Genomic DNA, 21,675 nt, shown 5'->3' on the forward strand with positions numbered 1-21,675 from the left:
AGCAAATTCTCACTACGTCAACTTCTTCTTACTACATCGCCATTTACAATTAATGATCTAAATCTCACATCTACCTTATAAAAAAAAAAATTACATCAACGAAAATTGATTCAATACGCAGGGACAATTACAACTTATCTCTCTAATAGTTTTTGGTGCTACCTACAACACATAAAACACAATTCTTCACTCACAATAATCATGTTATATCTTCCTTCAGATAAAAAATAAAATAAAATCTTGCTATATAGATAACGTTGAAATCCAGAGAAGAGTTTAATAAATTCTTACTAAATAATAACAATAAACAGTCAATTATGATTAGTAATATATCTATCAGATTCAGACACCTATGAAAGAGGTTGTCATCCACTTCCAAAGTCATCAAATAATTTCTTTTATTATGCCAACCAATTGATAATTAGTTTCATTGTAAATTTGTAATCATCCATTAAGTGAATAAGATTTTATAACCTTCAAATCTTGAATTAATCATATTAACTAATTCAGAATTAAGCTGCCAAAGGACAATAGACTTGCCAAAATAGATTAAAAAAGCCATATAAATACCCCATATATGGTTCTCCTGAAGCCATCACGAGTCTAAACTAAGAAAAACAAAGTTTTGCTATTGATATTGCTATCTCTTTTGAGTCTTCTCTGACATAGCTATGGTGAAAAAGAGGGCTAGCATAGGACGCCAAAAGATTCCAATTGCAAAAATACCTAAGAAAAATCATCTACAAGTTACATTCTCTAAACGCCGTTCAGGACTTTTTAAAAAGGCTAGTGAGCTTTGCACCCTTTGTGGGGTTGAGATTGCAATAATAGTTTTCTCCCCAGCAGAGAAGGTCTTCTCTTTTGGCCACCCGGAAGTTGAGTCCATTCTTGATCGATATCTTACTCGAAACCCTCCACTGGAGTCTAGTGCTCACCAACTTATTGAAGCTCATCGAAATGCTAATGTTCGTGAGCTCAACATACACCTGACTCAAATTCTTAATCAATTTGAAGCCGAGAAAAAGCGGGGAGAAGCTCTTGACCAAATAAGGAAGTCTAACCAGAGGCAGTTCTGGTGGGAAGCCCCTTTCAATCAGCTTGGATTGCATGAGCTCGAGCAATTGAGGGCATCAATGGAGGAGCTAAAGAAAAATGTAGTAAAACAAGCCAACAAGATCTTGATTGGCTCTACTACCAACTCTTCCCAATTTTTGGCAGTGAACGGTATTGGAAGTAGTGCTGATTTGTTTGAGAACAAACATACAGAGTTTAATGCTTCTTCCACTATGTCCAATGTCTATAATTTTGGCTATGGAAATGGGCTTTTCTGATTTTTTTTTTTTTTTTTCCTTGTTGGTTTCCTTTTGGAGGTAGTTATATGCTAGTAACTCACTAGTCATGACCAATCTACGTGTAGTTTTCATTTTCAATTATGGTTTGTAGTTGAATGATAATCTTGGAAATAAATTTTCTTGCTACACTTAGGGATTTTACATAGATTTTTTGGTATGGTTTCTTCTCCAATTTCCGAAATTAGTGAATCCATTAGGAGAGATCATGCATTTAGCTCAATATATTAGAACTCATTATTGATGAATTCATTTGTGATGAATTTGCATTAATGAAAAAATTCAAGGCCTGCCTGCAATATTAACTGCCTTTTCGCTCTAGAGCCATCAGTAACTGTTATGTAGGTGCCTTAGGGGACAAATGGAGTTTAATGAGTAAAATTCAATCATTTGCAGAAATCATCGATTTCTTCTTTTTTTTTTTTCTTTTTTTCTTTTCGGGTTCTTTTTTGGAGGCTACAATAATACGACAATTCATCTAAATTGTGTAGATTGAGAGAGTCTCATGTTGAATTAAATATGCCTATATTCCGGATGTAGTTCCAACGTTTGTCAATCTGGTAACCACCATTACAAAGTAAGAAATGTTAATTTTACCATTTTTTTTAATTATTGATAAGATAGTATTTTAATCCTATAGCATCTACTTCATTAAGATTGTTTTTTATTATCATTCCAATATACCGGTTGGTTGGTTTTTGGAGTACATGAGAATTGAATCCAAGATATCTTATTTGACGATAGAAAACTATTATAGTTAAGCTAACTAGAAGGCACAATATTTTACCATGTTAATTAAGAAAATTTGTATACCAAAAAATAAATTTTTTTATTAAAAACTTGATTTTTTTTTTCCCCTCATGCAAAACATATCTAGAATTTTATTTGTACAATTGCATAAAATAGAAAACTTACAATTTTGTTTTTAGTCAGAAAAAAAAAAAAAAAATAACATCCTGAAAGGCTTATAAAATTAGTTTAAACTAAGGTGGTCAATTCCGTACCGTACCGGCCGGTACGGCCGGTATATACCGGACCGGTCAGTGCACCGGTACAGATAACCCTCTCGTTTTGTACAGGAAAAAATACCGGCCGTACCGGCGAAATCCGGCTATTTCGGCCGGTAAATGAATACCGGGCCGAAACATGAAAAGTCTCATTTGTAGGGAAAGAAAACAGAGAAGAAGGAGAAAAGGAAGAAGACGGCGATGAAGCAGGGGTGGCGCCGTGAAGCAACTGCTTCTTCTTCTTCTTCTTCTTCTTCTTCTTCTTCTTCTGCTTCTTCTTCTTCTTTCCTTTTTTCCTTCTTCCTCTTTGTCAGGTCTGTCCGTCTCCCTCTTTTTTTTTTTTTTATTTTTTTTTTTTTTTTTTCCTTGTTGGTTTCCTTTTGGAGGTAGTTATATGCTAGTAACTCACTAGTCATGACCAATCTACGTGTAGTTTTCATTTTCAATTATGGTTTGTAGTTGAATGATAATCTTGGAAATAAATTTTCTTGCTACACTTAGGGATTTTACATAGATTTTTTGGTATGGTTTCTTCTCCAATTTCCGAAATTAGTGAATCCATTAGGAGAGATCATGCATTTAGCTCAATATATTAGAACTCATTATTGATGAATTCATTTGTGATGAATTTGCATTAATGAAAAAATTCAAGGCCTGCCTGCAATATTAACTGCCTTTTCGCTCTAGAGCCATCAGTAACTGTTATGTAGGTGCCTTAGGGGACAAATGGAGTTTAATGAGTAAAATTCAATCATTTGCAGAAATCATCGATTTCTTCTTTTTTTTTTTTCTTTTTTTCTTTTCGGGTTCTTTTTTGGAGGCTACAATAATACGACAATTCATCTAAATTGTGTAGATTGAGAGAGTCTCATGTTGAATTAAATATGCCTATATTCCGGATGTAGTTCCAACGTTTGTCAATCTGGTAACCACCATTACAAAGTAAGAAATGTTAATTTTACCATTTTTTTTAATTATTGATAAGATAGTATTTTAATCCTATAGCATCTACTTCATTAAGATTGTTTTTTATTATCATTCCAATATACCGGTTGGTTGGTTTTTGGAGTACATGAGAATTGAATCCAAGATATCTTATTTGACGATAGAAAACTATTATAGTTAAGCTAACTAGAAGGCACAATATTTTACCATGTTAATTAAGAAAATTTGTATACCAAAAAATAAATTTTTTTATTAAAAACTTGATTTTTTTTTTCCCCTCATGCAAAACATATCTAGAATTTTATTTGTACAATTGCATAAAATAGAAAACTTACAATTTTGTTTTTAGTCAGAAAAAAAAAAAAAAAATAACATCCTGAAAGGCTTATAAAATTAGTTTAAACTAAGGTGGTCAATTCCGTACCGTACCGGCCGGTACGGCCGGTATATACCGGACCGGTCAGTGCACCGGTACAGATAACCCTCTCGTTTTGTACAGGAAAAAATACCGGCCGTACCGGCGAAATCCGGCTATTTCGGCCGGTAAATGAATACCGGGCCGAAACATGAAAAGTCTCATTTGTAGGGAAAGAAAACAGAGAAGAAGGAGAAAAGGAAGAAGACGGCGATGAAGCAGGGGTGGCGCCGTGAAGCAACTGCTTCTTCTTCTTCTTCTTCTTCTTCTTCTTCTTCTTCTGCTTCTTCTTCTTCTTTCCTTTTTTCCTTCTTCCTCTTTGTCAGGTCTGTCCGTCTCCCTCTTTTTTTTTTTTTTGCTGAACCTTTTTTTCTTCTTCTTCTTCTTCTTTGTCAGATTTGTCCGTCTCCCTCTCTTTTTTTTTTCTTTTTTTTTTGCTGAAACTTTTTTTCTTCTTCTCTGTTGGTCTGTCCGTCTCCTCTCTCTTTTGTTTTGCTTAACTTTGTTATGTATGTGGTGTGGTTTCTGACTCTCCCTTTCTTTGTTTTGTATTTGTTTTTGAAATTTCCTAAGCTCTCCATGTGACTGCAGGACACTGACACCAGCTGCCAAGCATTGAAAATATTGAAAGCATTTAATTTTTCAAAAAAAGATGAGCTCCAACGTGAAAGCTCTCTCCATCACTACTTTCAGCTTTGGCCTTTGAACCCAAATGATGTGACATAATGTATATGTATTGTTATATTGCCACGGTATTGTAACAAATTTATATTTTAAACAATGCTAATATTACAATATTTTAAATAATTTTTGTCATAATTTATAATGTGAAGAGTTATAAGTGATGAAAATATAAACCCACATGTACTCACAATTTTTTTCACCCCTCACAACTTATCATATAAGGAGTTGTGGTAAAAGTTAATAACTCCATAAAAAAATATATAAAAAGTTGCAAATGTGATATATTGAGTTATTAGAAATATAACTTTGTATATTATACAAAATATTAAAAAATAGCGGTAAATCCGAAACGGTACACCGGTATTGACCGGTATCCGAAATATATCGTACCGCTGACCAAACCGGTACAGTCTCCGGTACGGTATTGACTTCCTTGGTTTAAACTCTAGAGCATAAATCAAAATCACTCCAAAATTTAAAGGTATATATTACAACATAGTCTATCATTTTTGTTGTTAACTCGATTAAAATATGTCATTTCAACTATTGTTAAAGAAATTTATGCGAGTTTTTTTTTTGAAAGAAAATTATGATTTATTTTATTTTATTTGTTAATGTTACTACAGTGCGCATTAGGTTTATTTTATATTTTTATTTGAGCTTGCGTTTAGATTAATATGCTTGTGAACAATTAGTCAGAGTATTTCAAGTCCTCTATCAGCAATGCTAAGGATATGCCTACAGCTATGGTAACCATGATTGAGCTTATTAAAAGGAATTTGTTGAGGAGGCTTCAAGTGAAGAGGGAAGGCTGGGCAAACTTGGCTGGAAAATAATATTTCAAAATTGAAGGAAAGTTAAACAATGTAAGATTGAAATCAAAGTGAGTCAATTTGATTATGCTAGAAATGGGCTTTTTGAGGTTGGTTGCATAGCCACCAAAAAAAAAAAAAATGGTAAAAAGCTTAGGGCTAAGACATATCTGGCATTCTATAATAGAATGTCATTTATGTATTATCTATGATTAGTACATTTGAAAATTATGTTGACCCTTGCTAAACCACTACAGCATACACTAATCCTATGAGCCAATTATTTTCCCCTGATACCTAGTTTAGAGTCTTTAGACCAATGGGCTAAGACTTCAACAGTGTAGATATTTTGTATTAGTTAATAACCTGTGGTCCCTATTCCCAAAGAGGATCTTGAAAAATGTTAACTAAAGGCAATTAAAGTATTTTTGAATGTTCAGAAGTGATCATAACTAAGAAATGCTCTAAACTACTTTAAAAGTGATGTCAAAAAATGATATTTGCTCTCTCTTTTGAACAACTAATTATTGAATGAGTTTCCTTTTTTTTTTTTTTTTTTTTTTTTTTTTTTTTTTTTTTTTTTTTTTTTTTTTTTTTATCACTGGAAATTAGACATACAAGTCTTCAAAATTGACACATACTTGGCCTAATTCTTTTTTTTTTTTTAAGAATCACATACTTGGCCTAATTTAAATTTAAAATGAGTAAGATATGTCCATTTGAAGCTTGGATAGTAGATTTGTCAGCCAAGTATGCATCTTTTTAAGGTTGCGCACCCTTAGTTCAAGCCTATGTAAATTGCTGCAGAAACTCTATTCTTCTATAAATACACACCTTATGCCTCCATTCAAAATATATTTTAAAGAGTTTTTTTGCTACTATTCTTCCAAAAACTCTCTTTTTTCACTCAATCTTTTCACACTAGTCTTATTCATGATTTTTTTTTTTTTTTTTTTTTAATTTTCAAAACTTCTATCTTAAGAGTCACTTTATGCATAATGTGGTTTTTAATCCTTCTTTCAAAACCGTTTCAAAATTTTATTTTATTTTTAGTTGTGATTATCGTATTCAATTTAGATCTTCAATTCCCCCTTCAATCTCATCCAATCTTGTTAAATAGACACTAAGGGGCTAGTTATAAGTTTCAGATATGTGATTTTCAAACAAGGTAAGTCCTTCCCCCATGACTTTTTATTGCTTAAATATGAATGAAGGTGATGTTTATTTTTATGAATGTGTTCTTGGATATTGTTTTTGTATAGAACTAGGTTTTGATTAGTTTAGATTTAATTTGTTATGTTATAGTTTGTTCTCAATGAAAGAGTCAAGTCAATAAAATAAAACTCATGTGAATCCAATTGAATATGGAAAATAATTTTGGAATTAGGTTTCATGTCAGGATGCGCACTCATGATTGATTGTATGGTCACAAATTTAACATTTGCGTATGCATGCTTCAGGCTTGCATATGTAGCTTGACTAAAATTAGGAAAACTTTGTTTTTTGATTCTCTGATTTGATTGCTTTGTTACTTTTCGTATGCCATCAGATTTGACTTTACTCATATTTGGGAAATTAATAATTATTCGTTATTTTCCATAATTTTTAGTTGACATTACCATAATCAAATTTTATTTGGATAAGTCTAGAATGAAGTTTTCCCTTATTAATGCATCTTTGGTGTGATTTGGTTTGCTTTGATTATTGATTAGAGAGATTCAATTTGTTGTCAAATTTAGCTTGACTTGATTAATTAGGCTTGATTTGTTTTCAAATTGCAAATATGTTTCCTTCTTTACTATGACATGAATGATGAATATGAATGTGTTGATGAATGTTGAATGCATGATGAATATATGAACAACTAGTTTAGGGTTCACATGAGTGTGTGTGTGTGTGTGCACACTACTTTCTTGCATGATTTAGGATCGCCCATTATGGGCTTCCTTGATAGAACTAGGCTATGGAACATAGGCCCACATGCCAAGGGACTTAGGTTTCTAATACTGTCCTAAGGTGTATCCTAACTTTGAATCTAGTATCCAGTGTAGACCTTTACAAGGGATCAAAATTGGTTTTTGGACTTGAACTAGGTGACGACTCCCAACCCCCTACCTCCAATCCACTTGGCTGAGGCATACTCCTTGGGCAACAATCCCCTGTCTAGGATGGTGAGCCTAAAGTAGAGACTTCCTAGGGATAGAGAGTTAAGACTCTAGTTTATTTTGTAGCTTATCTGACAAGGACCCTCCTAATGATGCCTTGCACATCTTTTTACCCTATGAACCCTCAATGGAGGTAAGTGGGGGATCTTAAGTCCCATTGGGGCTTAAGGTCTTTGTACCTCACCTCATAAACTCACAGCATGTGCCATTGCTTGTGATGACATATAACTACAATTACAAGTTAACCTACCTATCCATTAAGGGAAAATGTTTCTCTCCAAACTAGTTTATGGAGAAACTCTTCAAACTCCTCATATATCGTTTTATTGAATGTGAATTTTGAAAATCTAATAGTCAGATTATATGTTCTTATTATATCCTCCATGCTTGAAAAATTTTAAGAAGATTAAAGATCAATAGCTATGTCATCAATAAAATGATTAAATTTTAAGTTTTTTTGATATAAAAATATGCATAAAAAATAAGTTTATTAATTGTTATTTGAACAAAATTTGATATGCATGTTAAGGACATATAAAAAAAAAAATGCAATCCAACCGTTAGATTTTCAAAATTCTCAAACAATAAAAAGATATAGGAGAAGTTTGAAGGGTTTTTCTCCAAATTAGTTTGGAGATAAATCTTTTCCTCCACTAAAGGCCACTTCACCTGGGCTGGAGAACAAGGCACCTAGTTGTGAGTGGTATTTTGAAGGAAAAGGAGAAGGAAACCCTATTAATCTATACCCATACATAGAATAGCCATAAAACTCGATCCCTAGGGAAAAGCCCAAAGTCACATGTCTTAAAGAAGAAACCAAAAAGAAATAAGAATATGATCCAATTAGCCAAGGTAAACCCTAACTTTTGAGCCTAATTCAAAACCTTTTTTTTTTTTTTTCAATTAAGGGGTCTAAAAGCATGAGTATACATAGACTTTGGAAAATGATAATGGACTATAAACTCATAAGATACCCAAAATTTTGGCCTCAAATCCAATAAAATTTCTCAAACAAAAGGCCCATGATCATGAGTATGTTATGAGCTTTATTGAAATGATGTTGGACTCATCCATAATGTTTTGACACCTTAAAACCCCAAAGAGTTGGTTAGGCCCACTAAAAAAGCTCAATGAGGATTAAAAAAATGAGACGAACACAACCATTGGACCAAATCATTGAAATTAGATGTATGGCCCATATGAGAATAGGGAGATCATTGTTATTGACTCCGTTCCGATCCGGCTGAAACGGCCAGAATATTTTGTACCGGTATGCAAACCGGTACGAGAATCGTTCCACCTCGGATTAGATTTCGGCCTATTTCGAGTCATTCCGGCCATTCCAGCCAATTTCAGCCGAGATAAGGATTTCGGCCAGTACTAGATTTTGCCTATTTAAAGAGAGGAAAAAAAAAAAAAAAAAAAAAAAACTGAAACAATTAAAAGTTAAAACCAAAGAAAGCATTCAAAAAAAAAAAAAAAAAAAAAAAGGCAGAGAAGTTTGTGGAGACTGGAGAAGAAGAATGGAGGAGATTAGATGGAAAGGACATGGTAAGTGAAAATGGAAAATACGTGTGGAGTAATGGAGATTGTGAGGAAACTTCTAGGAAATTTCCTAGTTCAAAAACTAATCCTAGATTCTTATTCATTTACAATAATGCCACAAGTAAAAAGTTAAAAAATATTCACATAAATTTTTTATCAACTTTACTTCATTTGCTTTTAAGGTGAAAGAGTATACACTATACATTTATTAATTTGTTTACAATTATTCAAAATGTGAATTTTATTTGTAGAAAGTTAAAAATATTTAAATATTTTTTAATCCCACTTTATTTAAGATTTTAAAAAAGTTAAATTCATTATTTTATATAATAGTAATAATATATATATATATTATATTTTTAAGGAATCCGAAACACCTTGAAATGGTACGCCGAAATAGGCCGGTACCGAAATATTCCGTTCCACTGGACAAAATGAAACAAGTCCCGAAACGAAATTAATAATATTGAGGGAGATTGAAAAAATAAATGGACCGTGATCCTTGAAACTAGATGTAAGGCCCATCTTAAGGAAGGGATTGAACATTGCAAATAGGCTTTGGCTAGAAGAGATGGTCTTAGGAATGGAAAATATAAAATATTCTAACGGGATGGGATGAGTAAAAATTAAAAAAATAAATAAAAAGGAAAAAAATAAAACGAAACAAAACAAAACATAAAGAAAAAGAAGAAGTGTTGGTGTGGGCTTTGAAGTGTCATGGCTCACTTTAAATATAGGTCCAAATAAGTTTTATAAAAGAGAAAAAAAATGGGGAAAATTTCTAAAACATGATGGGCCTCTATTATGAATGAGGCATTGATCTTAATGTTTAAACTTCTTGAATAATCTATGCTTATGCCCAAATGAGGATGAATGAGTGAGATGAGTAACTTGTAATTGGATCCAAGCCCAAAGAGAGAAAAAAAAAAAAAAAAGAAAAAAAAAAAAAAAGGATGGGGCAGTGGCTATCTTCCTTGAGAAAATGATGCTCAAAATGGTAAAATAGTAATTTGAGGATTTCATTTATTTTTATTCAATAATAAGAAGATAGAATAGTGGGGATGAAAGAGGGGGAAGTCGAGTATATGTGTTTGTTCATGGATCTACCGCCCACCGACAAAATTGGTCTAACCACACCAATCCACCCCTCTTAGAGCTCCGCTGAAGGTTTCTGGCATGGTGGTCAGCAGGACTACTCCAGTACCGACGTCAAACCGATGTGGTGAGCGATGTTGAGATGTGCACATCGCTAGAAACCGCACCAACCCGAGTACATGTGTGTGTCTATATATATATATATATATATATATATACTTAACTCTTAAAACATATTAACATATCAACTAGAAGTCTTTACTTCCATGATCAAGACAAATCATCTTAATTGATATGTTATAGTCTTCGCAGATGAAGTGCCCAATTTCATTACCGATTACGAACTAAAATTAAGAGTTTATAAAGAACTTGTGATTTATATCTTTTGTGACTTTTCACATAAATCACATACTATGCATCTTATAGACTATATTATAATGTCCAAATATTCATGTTACTATCATTTTAAATAATAATAAAGCACTTTATTAATCACAACATTAAGTCATACATAATTTCATACATAATATCATACAATAAGATTTAAGGGCTCTAATCCTAACAGACTCTATGAAAGGAAAGTATTTCTCTATGATAGAGTGAGATTGAGAATTTGAGATGAGACTTGAGAGAGTGAGAAAGAGAGCTTTTGTTCTTAATAAGTGGAGGGTTCAGTGAGAGCCTAAGATTGAGAGGGAAAACCTACTATTTGTTTGGCAAGATTAGGGTATGGAAAAATTATGTGGTGCAGAGACTCCAATGTGTGTGGCTGAGACCAAAAGTGAAAGAGAAAATATCTTACACAGTTAAACTGACCAAATATGGCACCGTTTGGGTTTTTTTTTTTTTTGGTTGAGAAAACGCAAGACAACTAGACAAGAGTACAAGACACGTTTGGTATTATATTAGATTTAAAAAAAATTTATATATATATATATATATATATATATAGACACACACATGTACTCGGGTTGGTGCGGTTTCTAGCGATGTGCACATCTCAACATCGCTCACCACATCGGTTTGACGTCGGTACTGGAGTAGTCCTGCTGACCACCATGCCAGAAACCTTCAGCGGAGCTCTAAGAGGGGTGGATTGGTGTGGTTAGACCAATTTTGTCGGTGGGCGGTAGATCCATGAACAAACACATATACTCGACTTCCCCCTCTTTCATCCCCACTATTCTATCTTCTTATTATTGAATAAAAATAAATGAAATCCTCAAATTACTATTTTACCATTTTGAGCATCATTTTCTCAAGGAAGATAGCCACTGCCCCATCCTTTTTTTTTTTTTTTCTTTTTTTTTTTTTTTTTTCTCTTTGGGCTTGGATCCAATTACAAGTTACTCATCTCACTCATTCATCCTCATTTGGGCATAAGCATAGATTATTCAAGAAGTTTAAACATTAAGATCAATGCCTCATTCATAATAGAGGCCCATCATGTTTTAGAAATTTTCCCCATTTTTTTTCTCTTTTATAAAACTTATTTGGACCTATATTTAAAGTGAGCCATGACACTTCAAAGCCCACACCAACACTTCTTCTTTTTCTTTATGTTTTGTTTTGTTTCGTTTTATTTTTTTCCTTTTTATTTATTTTTTTAATTTTTACTCATCCCATCCCGTTAGAATATTTTATATTTTCCATTCCTAAGACCATCTCTTCTAGCCAAAGCCTATTTGCAATGTTCAATCCCTTCCTTAAGATGGGCCTTACATCTAGTTTCAAGGATCACGGTCCATTTATTTTTTCAATCTCCCTCAATATTATTAATTTCGTTTCGGGACTTGTTTCATTTTGTCCAGTGGAACGGAATATTTCGGTACCGGCCTATTTCGGCGTACCATTTCAAGGTGTTTCGGATTCCTTAAAAATATAATATATATATATATTATTACTATTATATAAAATAATGAATTTAACTTTTTTAAAATCTTAAATAAAGTGGGATTAAAAAATATTTAAATATTTTTAACTTTCTACAAATAAAATTCACATTTTGAATAATTGTAAACAAATTAATAAATGTATAGTGTATACTCTTTCACCTTAAAAGCAAATGAAGTAAAGTTGATAAAAAATTTATGTGAATATTTTTTAACTTTTTACTTGTGGCATTATTGTAAATGAATAAGAATCTAGGATTAGTTTTTGAACTAGGAAATTTCCTAGAAGTTTCCTCACAATCTCCATTACTCCACACGTATTTTCCATTTTCACTTACCATGTNTCTAGAAGCAAAAATCAAGCACAAACATGAAAGTTCGACACAACAAAGTGAACTAAAAACAAAATATAAAATAACCCTAAAAACAAAATAAAACAGCAAAGGAAAAAAAAAAAATCAAACGTTAGTGAACTCAAAACAAATAAAAATAGTATGAGAAAATAGTCCTTTTTTTTTTTTTTTTTTTTTTTTTTTTTAAGGTTCACTCATGTTGTTTGCTATTTGATTTTGTTTCTAGGGCTCAAATATTGTAAATTTATTTGTTGGTCATCCTATTGATTGATTATACTGTTTTGATTTTAGTTTATTATATTATTATGGTTTTAGTTGATTATCTTGTTGTTATTATATGGGCTCAAAATGCTATTTTTTAGAGGCCAAAAAGCCCAAATTTTAGAATAATAATTTTTAAAAGCCTAGCCCACATAACTGAACGAGCCGCACTAAGCTGCTAAGATTAACCACACCATGTGTTGATCGATTCTTACCCTCCAAAAGTGAGGTGCGGTCAAGCATAGGGTGAAACCACACCCTATAGGCGCAGTGCAAAAAACTTCTCCAAAACCAATCGCACTGAACCGTGTACACCCTATGTGACACCACAAAAGATGTTCTTACGATTTATACTATCACTTGGACTCAGCCATTATATAGAGTTTAATGAGCATAATTACAAAAACGATTGATTTTTTTTTTTTTACTCTTTCTAGGAGTATACAATGACAAATCATCGAAATAGTGTAGATGGATAGAATCTCTAATTGGTATATCACATATGCCTACAACAATATAAATTATTCAAATATTTTTAGAAAGTCCCAAGTAAGGATTCTTAATTTTACCACCTTCATTGAGAAAGTTCGTACCCCAAAAATAAATCGTTTCTTAAGAACTTGATTTTGTTTCCCCTCGTGCAAAACACGCCTAGATGGGTAGATGTTTATCTGTAACAATACTTTATTTTTTTGAGGAAAATCTGTAACAATACATAAAATAGAAAAGTTACACAGAATCTTTTTTTTTTTTTTTGGTCGGAAAAATACAGAACTACACACCGAAAAGGATATATATATATATATATATATTTAAGTATCGTTCTGTCTTCTCTAAAAAAATAAAAACCTATCGTTCGGATAGACAATTAAGTCTACAAAAATTAGTTGGAAAATTCTAGGATTATACATAACCTTTGCAAAATGACACAGTAATGAATATAACTAGTAAATTTTAAATGAATGTCTAATTTTTATTATTTTTTAAAATTAATGACAAATCAATTAGAAAAAAGCTAAAATTTGTTGTATTCTTAATATCACTTAAGCTAAATTAAAAAAATAATTAATTTTCAATTACAATTAGAGAATATATAATGACTAGGATAATAATGACTTTTTTTCTCTTCTTTTTAGAATAGGATAATAATGACTTATATATATACACGTAAATACACATATATTAACTCCCAAGGGATTGGCCTAGTGGTTTTCAAAGCCTCATGAGATCCCTCATAAAAATAAAAAAAAAAAAAATAAAAAAGCCTTATGAGATCCAAAGTTCTTGGGTGTGAAACTTCTACCCTTCATCTTGGGAACACTTCAAAGTGATTCCTCCATTAAAATTGCCTTAGAATAAAAATCTTCTGTCAAACTCTGAGTATTCCACATTTATATATAACTTTCATTTTGCTTAAGCCCCTATACAAACAAGATGACTTTTTTTAGTATACAAACTTAAATAGTGACTCAACTGGTTAGCACATTAATCTTCTTAGATATTTGGACCCTAAATATAGAATATTCTATATTTAGGGTCCAAATATCTAAGAAGATTGATGGGAATGAGGTTTTGAGTTTTTTTTTCCTTCTCAAATATGAAATGGAATTATCAAGTGGGACATCATAAAGTTAACCTCATGCCTTAATTTTATCCATAAGATTGTGTTTGGATAGGGGGAGGAGAGGAAAGTAGAATGAGATAATTGAGGAAGCTTAATGAATCTTGTTTGGATGTCTTCTTTTTTTTTTTTTTCTTTTTTTTTTTCTTTTTTATATAAGAAAAAGTAAGGTTCAGTTTTATTGATGAATGAAATTATTTTGGAATACATCATCCGAATCTAGTTGTTGTTCTTCTACCTATACATCAAAATATGTAGATAAAACTACTCTTCTGGTAAGGAAATGAGCAGGTTGAGTGCCCTCTCTCTTCACATGACGAAAACTACAACTTTGTAATTAAAGTAGAGGCGAAGTTCCTCTCCCTTACCCTCTACTCTTCTCTCTCTACCAACATTCAAATAAATTATAAAAACATACTAACAAGAGCAGAGTAGGGGGTCAAGAGGGCCCAACCCCCTTGCCCCTTTTCTTCTTCTTCCCTTATTTCTTCTCCATTTTTGAATTTTTTTATTTAATTTTCTTTTATATGTCAAACCTATTAAAAAAACATTACAAAAAGAAAAAATGTTTCATTTATATATATATATATATATATACATGTCTATATATATTTTTTGAGATAATTACAATATACTATTAATCTCGTAGCTTAAATTCTCCTCCCCCTTTAAACCCCCCAAGAACTTTGTGCATGAGGAGGTGTTGACTAAGGTAAAAAGCCCTTGACGTTTCCTATTTTATCTTAAAGTTAAGAGGTAAAATAAAAGCAAGGATTCAAAATAATAATAATAATAAAGAAAGAAATTTGTAATTGAAGATAAAAAATACAAAGAAATAAAATTAAAAAATGTTACCTTTAAAAGGGTTAAGAGTTCAAATTCTTTATATGATATTTATTATTTTTCACAAAAATAAATGTTTATGCATGTAATAAATTTAAAAACAATTATGTAATAAACTTTATAATTTAATATTATTTTTAAGTTGAACTCAAAAGTATTTGATGCACAAATGTTACTTATAATATGGCTTATAATTTTTATGATTTAATCATTTTATAAAGTTAAATACACTTTCAAAAAAAAAAAAGTTAAATACAATTAACATAAGTTGTTCTTGGGATTTATTTACTTACTAAAAATCATTACATGAGAATTATAAGTAAAAATTTGATAAAAAAAAAATTTACATCAAGGTTTATTCATATATAAAAACCCTAAAAAATTAACACAATATAACGGATTGTTATATTTTTATGGGTTTTATAACATGAAAATACCACTTAGTATTCATATGAGTATCATTTTTTATTATTATTTAAATTGGTTAAGTATTATATGTATTGAGTGCACGCATTTGCATAATATGCGTATCTACATGTCCACAATTGTATGGACTATGAAGACAAGTATATATGTTTTTTTTTCATAATAAATTCTTCCGCACTTTAAGTCAAATCTTAGCTCTGCCATGCATACTTCCAATATACCATGTTCTTCCATTGAATGTGTAAATCTTTTTTCAACGTTTTTCCTGATATGCCTTGTTTGTAATTTTAGGATTTAGACAGTGTATTACTGTACGTCATGAGCTATTCTAGTGATTGCATTCTGGGATCGTGGATCATATTTCTGCGTCACACAATATCTTAATGATCGTTCGTGAAGATGGGCAATTCAGCCTAGTACAATTTTAAAACAAATCCAGGATTGTGGAAACTATCTTTTCTTTCTGTATCATTTTCATATTTCAGCTTGAGAGTGAGACCAACCCAACTTTACTAGCTAGTCCAGACTGTAGCCACTTAAACGAACCAGGAACTCTGTATTTGGTGCTTAGTTGCAACGCTTAAAGACAGTCATCAAGATGGCATCTCCCTCGCATTAGTTTCATTGTAATTAATAATTTAATACTATTAAAGATGGTTTTGAGGTTCTTATTACTATATCACACACAAAATCATCTCGTATTAGTTTATGGTTTGCATAAAATTTTATCTATTCCAAATAAAATTATTTTTTAAAACATTTCTAACCTTTTTCAATGTAGATTCTCAAAAAAAAAAAAAAAAAAAAATTCATTGTAATACCGATTTGTGTTTTGATTTGATAATAAAGTGCGCAATTATTAAAAGCAAACATCATAGGTAGAAACTCTATTAAAAAAATAATACCAAGACAAAGGGCAATGCCTTTTATTCTATGGCCTACTTCAGATTGGATTAGCTTGGTTCATATGATCATATCTAAGATCAATGTCTACAGTAGTATATGTAAAACAAAGAAAATTAAGTTGTATCATCATGTATGTAAGAGATTATTATTATTATTATTATTATTATTTTTTAATTTAGGAAAAGATATTAACTTTTCTTTTTTGGAGGAAAAGGGAAAAGATAATAGCTGTATGTGTGTAAGCGATTTAGAAGTAAATCTAAAGTTCCTTTTTTCGATCAAAAAATGTAAAGTATTTTTCCTTAATCTATTGTGAAGGAAAGTCAAACTCAATTCTAATTCCAATTTATTAAGATATTAACCGGCCCCAAATATGCTATATTATGACCTCTAAAGGTCAAATGATCATTGATTATAAACCTATAAATAGATAATTATGTCATAGTTGTCATCCACACAGTAAAGAAGATTTTGTAACGTCAAAATCTTTGATTAATAATACAGAGTAATTGACAATTAAGACACACAAATGATAGTTTTAGTAGTAATTAATTACATAGTTAACGCAAAAGGCCCTATATAAGTACCCACTTTTCAGTTTTCCCGGCAGAAGCACAAAAAATCCAAAAAAAAAAAAACAAGTATTTTTCTTTTCAGTCTAGTCGAGTTGAATCTCTGATAGGTTTAGCTATGGCAAAGCAAAATCTTAGCATGGGTCGCAAAAAGACAGGATGTACAAAAATTCTGAGCAAAAGTCATCGACATGTTACATTCTCCAAACGTCGGTCAGGGCTTTTTAAGAAAGCTAGTGAGCTTTGTACACTTTGTGGGGCTGAGATTGCCATTGTTGTTTTCTCACCAGCGGGCAAGGTTTTCTCATTTGGTCACCCCAACGTTGAGCCTATACTCGATCGTTTTCTTACTGGAAACCCTAACTTAGGGTCCAAGAAAAAACAGCTCATTGAAGCTCATCAAAATGCTAATGTTCGTGAGCTCAACAGTTATCTCACTCAAATTATCAATCAAGTCGAAGCTGAGAAAAAGTACGGAGAAGCACTTGGCCACATTAGGAGGGCTAACCAAAGACAATGCTGGTGGGAAGCTCCAATCAATGAGCTTGGGCTGCATGAGTTAGAGCAATTAAGGGTTTCGATTGAGGAGCTAAAGAAGAATGTAGCAAAACAAGCCAACAAGATTTTGTTTGAGTCTACTCCTAATTCTTTACCACACTTGGAGATGAATGGCATAGAATATGTTGAATTTCTTGAGAGCAAGCTTAAAGTTGATGCTGCTTCTACTATCCCTAATGCCTACGATGTTGCTTATGGGGATCTGCTTTAATTTTTATTGAACTGAATTTCTATGCATTTCTTTTCATCTACCAGTTTTTTTTCACCCTTTTTTCTTTCAATCTTCTGAAGGCAGGGAAAAACTAGTGCCTTCCTAGCTACTAGTTATGGTCTACTCTTTGGTTCTTCTTTCAGTTATGGTTGTAACTTGTAAATAAATAATTATGATGAGTTTTAAAATAATGTTTATTGTTACAGTTGTTATTGGAGTGGTCATAATCATTTGTTGACGTGATCGTTAACCGAGTGGAACCTTGCAAAAAACTGAGAAAACCCTTGCACTAGAAAAGTAACCTATGATAAGAATTAATTACAGTTAATTAAAGTCATAATTTTCTGTGTTTGTATGAGATTATTTTCATTAGTATTCTCTATATGATCTAATTTTGACATCGAAACAATAAAAATACCATGACCTATCTATCTTGCAAGTTGAATAAGCATCATCTTCATTTAAAATGAATCCAATTCATGTTTCATGTTAAATATTGTAAATTTAAAGTGAATTTAGTCACACTTTATTTAAAATTTTAATCGAAAATACATGACATCATATTTAATATATTGTTCAATATATATTATATATAAATCTTAACTGTAAAATAGAATTTCTCAATTTTTGGTGCAATGCATAAGAACCTAATACTACTTCTACAGTGCTTCACCAATCAAATCACCACATAAAAAACCAATGAGGAGCTTTCTTTTACGACATTGATTAGGTTAATCAGCTCCTGAAGAAGTTGCTCTATTCTTTCTATTTCTTGATAATCAAGAAGCTGCTTTCGTTAATAAACAATGACAATATGTCTGCAAAAACACAGAATAAGTTTATCCTCTAACATATTCATATAGGAAGGAAATTTTTTTTGGGGGGGGGGGGGGGGGGGGAATTCCGTATGGATGCGGTCAGAATGGAGCTCCAACGATTACCGATTATTATTATTATTATCATTATTATTATTATTATTATTTTGAAAGGAAACGAATTAAGGATTATGTGGAAGGAGTCTAAGAAGAATATAGATAAACAAGCCTACAAGACTATTAGGAATTTACTGATATTTGCTATTTTTCATCGTCAATTATATTGGGCATTGCTGAGTTTTGCTAGAGTAAACTTAGAAGCATTTATCTCAATTGAATAATGCAAGGAATACAAACTTTTTTACAAATTTTTTTACAAATTGCTAATGTGGTAAGTGATTATTGGTAATAAAAAAAGTAATATTAGTGGTGGCACTACAAAAAACGCGGGTTTTAGCCGCGTTTTTGTAAAACGCGGCTACAGGCTAGACTTCGAGCTGCGTTTTTAAAAAACGCGGCTCTAGGTCAGCCTTTGAGCCGCGTTTACTAAACCCGGCTATAGCCCTCCCTGGAGCCGCCTTTTTCCAGGGTGAGGCTGCGTTTTTGGTTTTTATTTTTTTTTCTTTTCAAATATGTCCGGAGCTGTGTTTGGTAAACGCAGCTCAGGTGCAACTCAGGTTATGGTTAGACCTGCATTTAACCACTAAACGCGGCTTCAACATGAAGTAAAAAAAAAAAAAAAAACCAAACTCCACAAAAGAAAAATACCCTAACCTCTCAATCGATCTCAAAAAACCTCTCGGACTTCCCCTTCCTTCAACTCGATCCCCCTTCCTCCGATTCCCCTTCCTCTGAACTCGATCCCCTTCCTCCGATTCCCCTTCCTCCGATCTCCCTTCCTCTCAACTCGATATAATTCAATCCAAATTGATAAATCATAGATACTTAAAGCATATTTTTGCTAACAAGTGAGTACATACCATATTCATGAATAGTAGATATCATGCCATAGATAACTGGAGCCACTGTAAGTTTTCGATTTTGAACTTGCTGTTCTTAATTAATTCATTCAACTCAACACCGATATTGTTCTAGGGAAAGGAAAAAAAAATCAGTGTCATGCTCAATGACAGAGCTACCCCGCCGAGATTTCCTCATATGGGCTCCTTACATTACTGCATGACCCCCACTTTTCCTCTAATTGACTCCATTTTACTTCCCTTTAGCGAACCACACCCACCGGCCACCAGAATCCAGATCCACCACTTTTCCCAATATTCTTTCTAATTCTGTAAGTCCACGTTTAAAACTCCAAAAATAATGGAAAGTATTCTTAAATCAAGCCACTTTTAACTAGGTTTGTTCATGCCTTTTAAGGTGTTTGTTTATAAACTCAAATTTTGAATAATTGAAAGAGAAAGAAATATTAGATGTTAATAATATTTTTTATAAAAAAACAATTAAAAAAAAACCAATCAATGCACATATAACATTGATTATTTTCTTAATTTACTTTTGAGTAATCAAATTAGATTGTTAAAACTTTTATATATAAATTATGATTATATTTGTGGTGTATTTGGCTTATTTTTAAAGTAAAGATTTAATACTCTCTATCAGTCTAGCTAGAGAAAAATTTTATTTGTAAGAAAAAATAAGAAAAAAAGAATGGATAATTGTCTCACATTACTTAAGAGAGTATATGGTGGGCCTTTGTATTAGAACCTCTTTTTCTCTTCCTTGTATGTGTATATGTGTGTTTCTCAAAAAAAAAAAAAAAATATATAGTAAGTTAGGGAAAATTTAACTTCACTTTGTTTAAGCTTATTTTCCTTAACTTACTAGCGATCAAACCCCAAACACTAAGCCACTACGAGGTTGAAGATGTCATTGGCTTTTAATTTGTTTTTTTTTTTTTTAATTATACCGGTAACTAAGCCACTACCGGCATGTTTATACTTCAAAAAATAATTTATCATATATATTTATATTATATTTTGCATGATATTAATTACTTATTTACTTTATTATTAATATTGGAGTAATATGATACAGTCACAAACTATTTTACAATATTTTTACAAAATTTTGATATGACCAATTTCTTATTGATTTTATTTTAGGCCCACCATTAATATCACTTTTCATTTATAAATAATCACTCATCACATCAACAGTTCGTAAAATAATTTGTATATCTAGCATTATTCTTAATATTGATTAATTTAAGAATTAATTTTGCTCTATCTTTTATTTTAGAGGAAATTACATTTTACAACTCTAAACTATACTCTCAACTACACTTTATACCATTAACTTACCTTTTTCATTTAAGATGACAAAAAAATTTACAGCAAGGTGCAAAGTGTAACACATGTTATAGTTTATGATGCTAACTATGTAGTCTGAAAATTAAAGGTATAAAGTGTAATTTGAGGTACAATTTATAGTGATAAAGTGTAATTACCCCTTTCTTTTAACTATGTTCTTGCCTAAGCTAATATTAGGTTTGGCTTATCTCTAGTATTTTTTTAACTGGAAGCGTTCATTTGTTTTGAATACACAATAGCAAGTGATAGTGAGTTTTAATCTCCGCCTTTTATTTAGTTAGTGGATGATATGACAGTTTCTTATTAAAACAAAAGGAGATTCCAATTAAAAAATACTGGAAGTAAGCCAAACCCGCTAATATTATAGCGCTACAAGAACATTTTTGGAGATGCTGCTTGACTTACATATATGAATTTTTTAATCATCTCATAACGGGAGTGGAGCTAGCTACTAAGGGGGAGAGGAGGCCATGGCACCTACAAAGCCCATGAATACTTTGAAAATAATATAGATATATTTGAACAAAAAAAATTTCAACATATAGATATGGTGACTCCTTCAAAACTGATTTATATGTGTGTAAAGATAATTTTTTGTGTTTGAAATTCATGTTCTCCTAAATTTTATCGTTAAACTTTCTTTTACAATGGTCTATAACTCACAATTTTGTTCCAACTTTTAACTTTTCAATCAATTAAAATGTTAAAATAAAATAAAATGAGACTAAAATGACCTAGTTATTTCTTAATAGCCAAAAATTCAAATAAATATCCACATTTATCTTTTACGCTATGATTTGACAAATATCTATTAGGCTTGATTGACACTTTTTGTAATACGTCTATTAGTTCATAAAATACTATATATTC

The 21,675-nt window shown here is 31.5% G+C and overlaps 2 protein-coding genes across 2 annotated transcripts; both read left to right on the plus strand.

Moving 5' to 3' along the window:
* The first annotated feature begins 671 nt into the window (after positions 1-671).
* Positions 672-1,331, plus strand: LOC112040126 (agamous-like MADS-box protein AGL61). Its single transcript, XM_024073029.1, has one exon. The coding sequence runs from the start codon at positions 672-674 to the stop codon at positions 1,329-1,331; it is 660 nt and encodes a 219-aa protein (XP_023928797.1).
* A 15,678-nt stretch (positions 1,332-17,009) lies between these two features.
* LOC112040130 (agamous-like MADS-box protein AGL61) lies at positions 17,010-17,660 on the plus strand. The gene has a single exon (XM_024073031.1). The coding sequence runs from the start codon at positions 17,010-17,012 to the stop codon at positions 17,658-17,660; it is 651 nt and encodes a 216-aa protein (XP_023928799.1).
* The last annotated feature ends 4,015 nt before the right edge of the window (positions 17,661-21,675 follow it).

The sequence above is a fragment of the Quercus suber genome, unplaced genomic scaffold, assembly GCF_002906115.3.
Source record: "Quercus suber isolate HL8 unplaced genomic scaffold, Cork oak 2.0 scaffold_522, whole genome shotgun sequence".
Lineage (NCBI taxonomy): Eukaryota > Viridiplantae > Streptophyta > Magnoliopsida > Fagales > Fagaceae > Quercus > Quercus suber.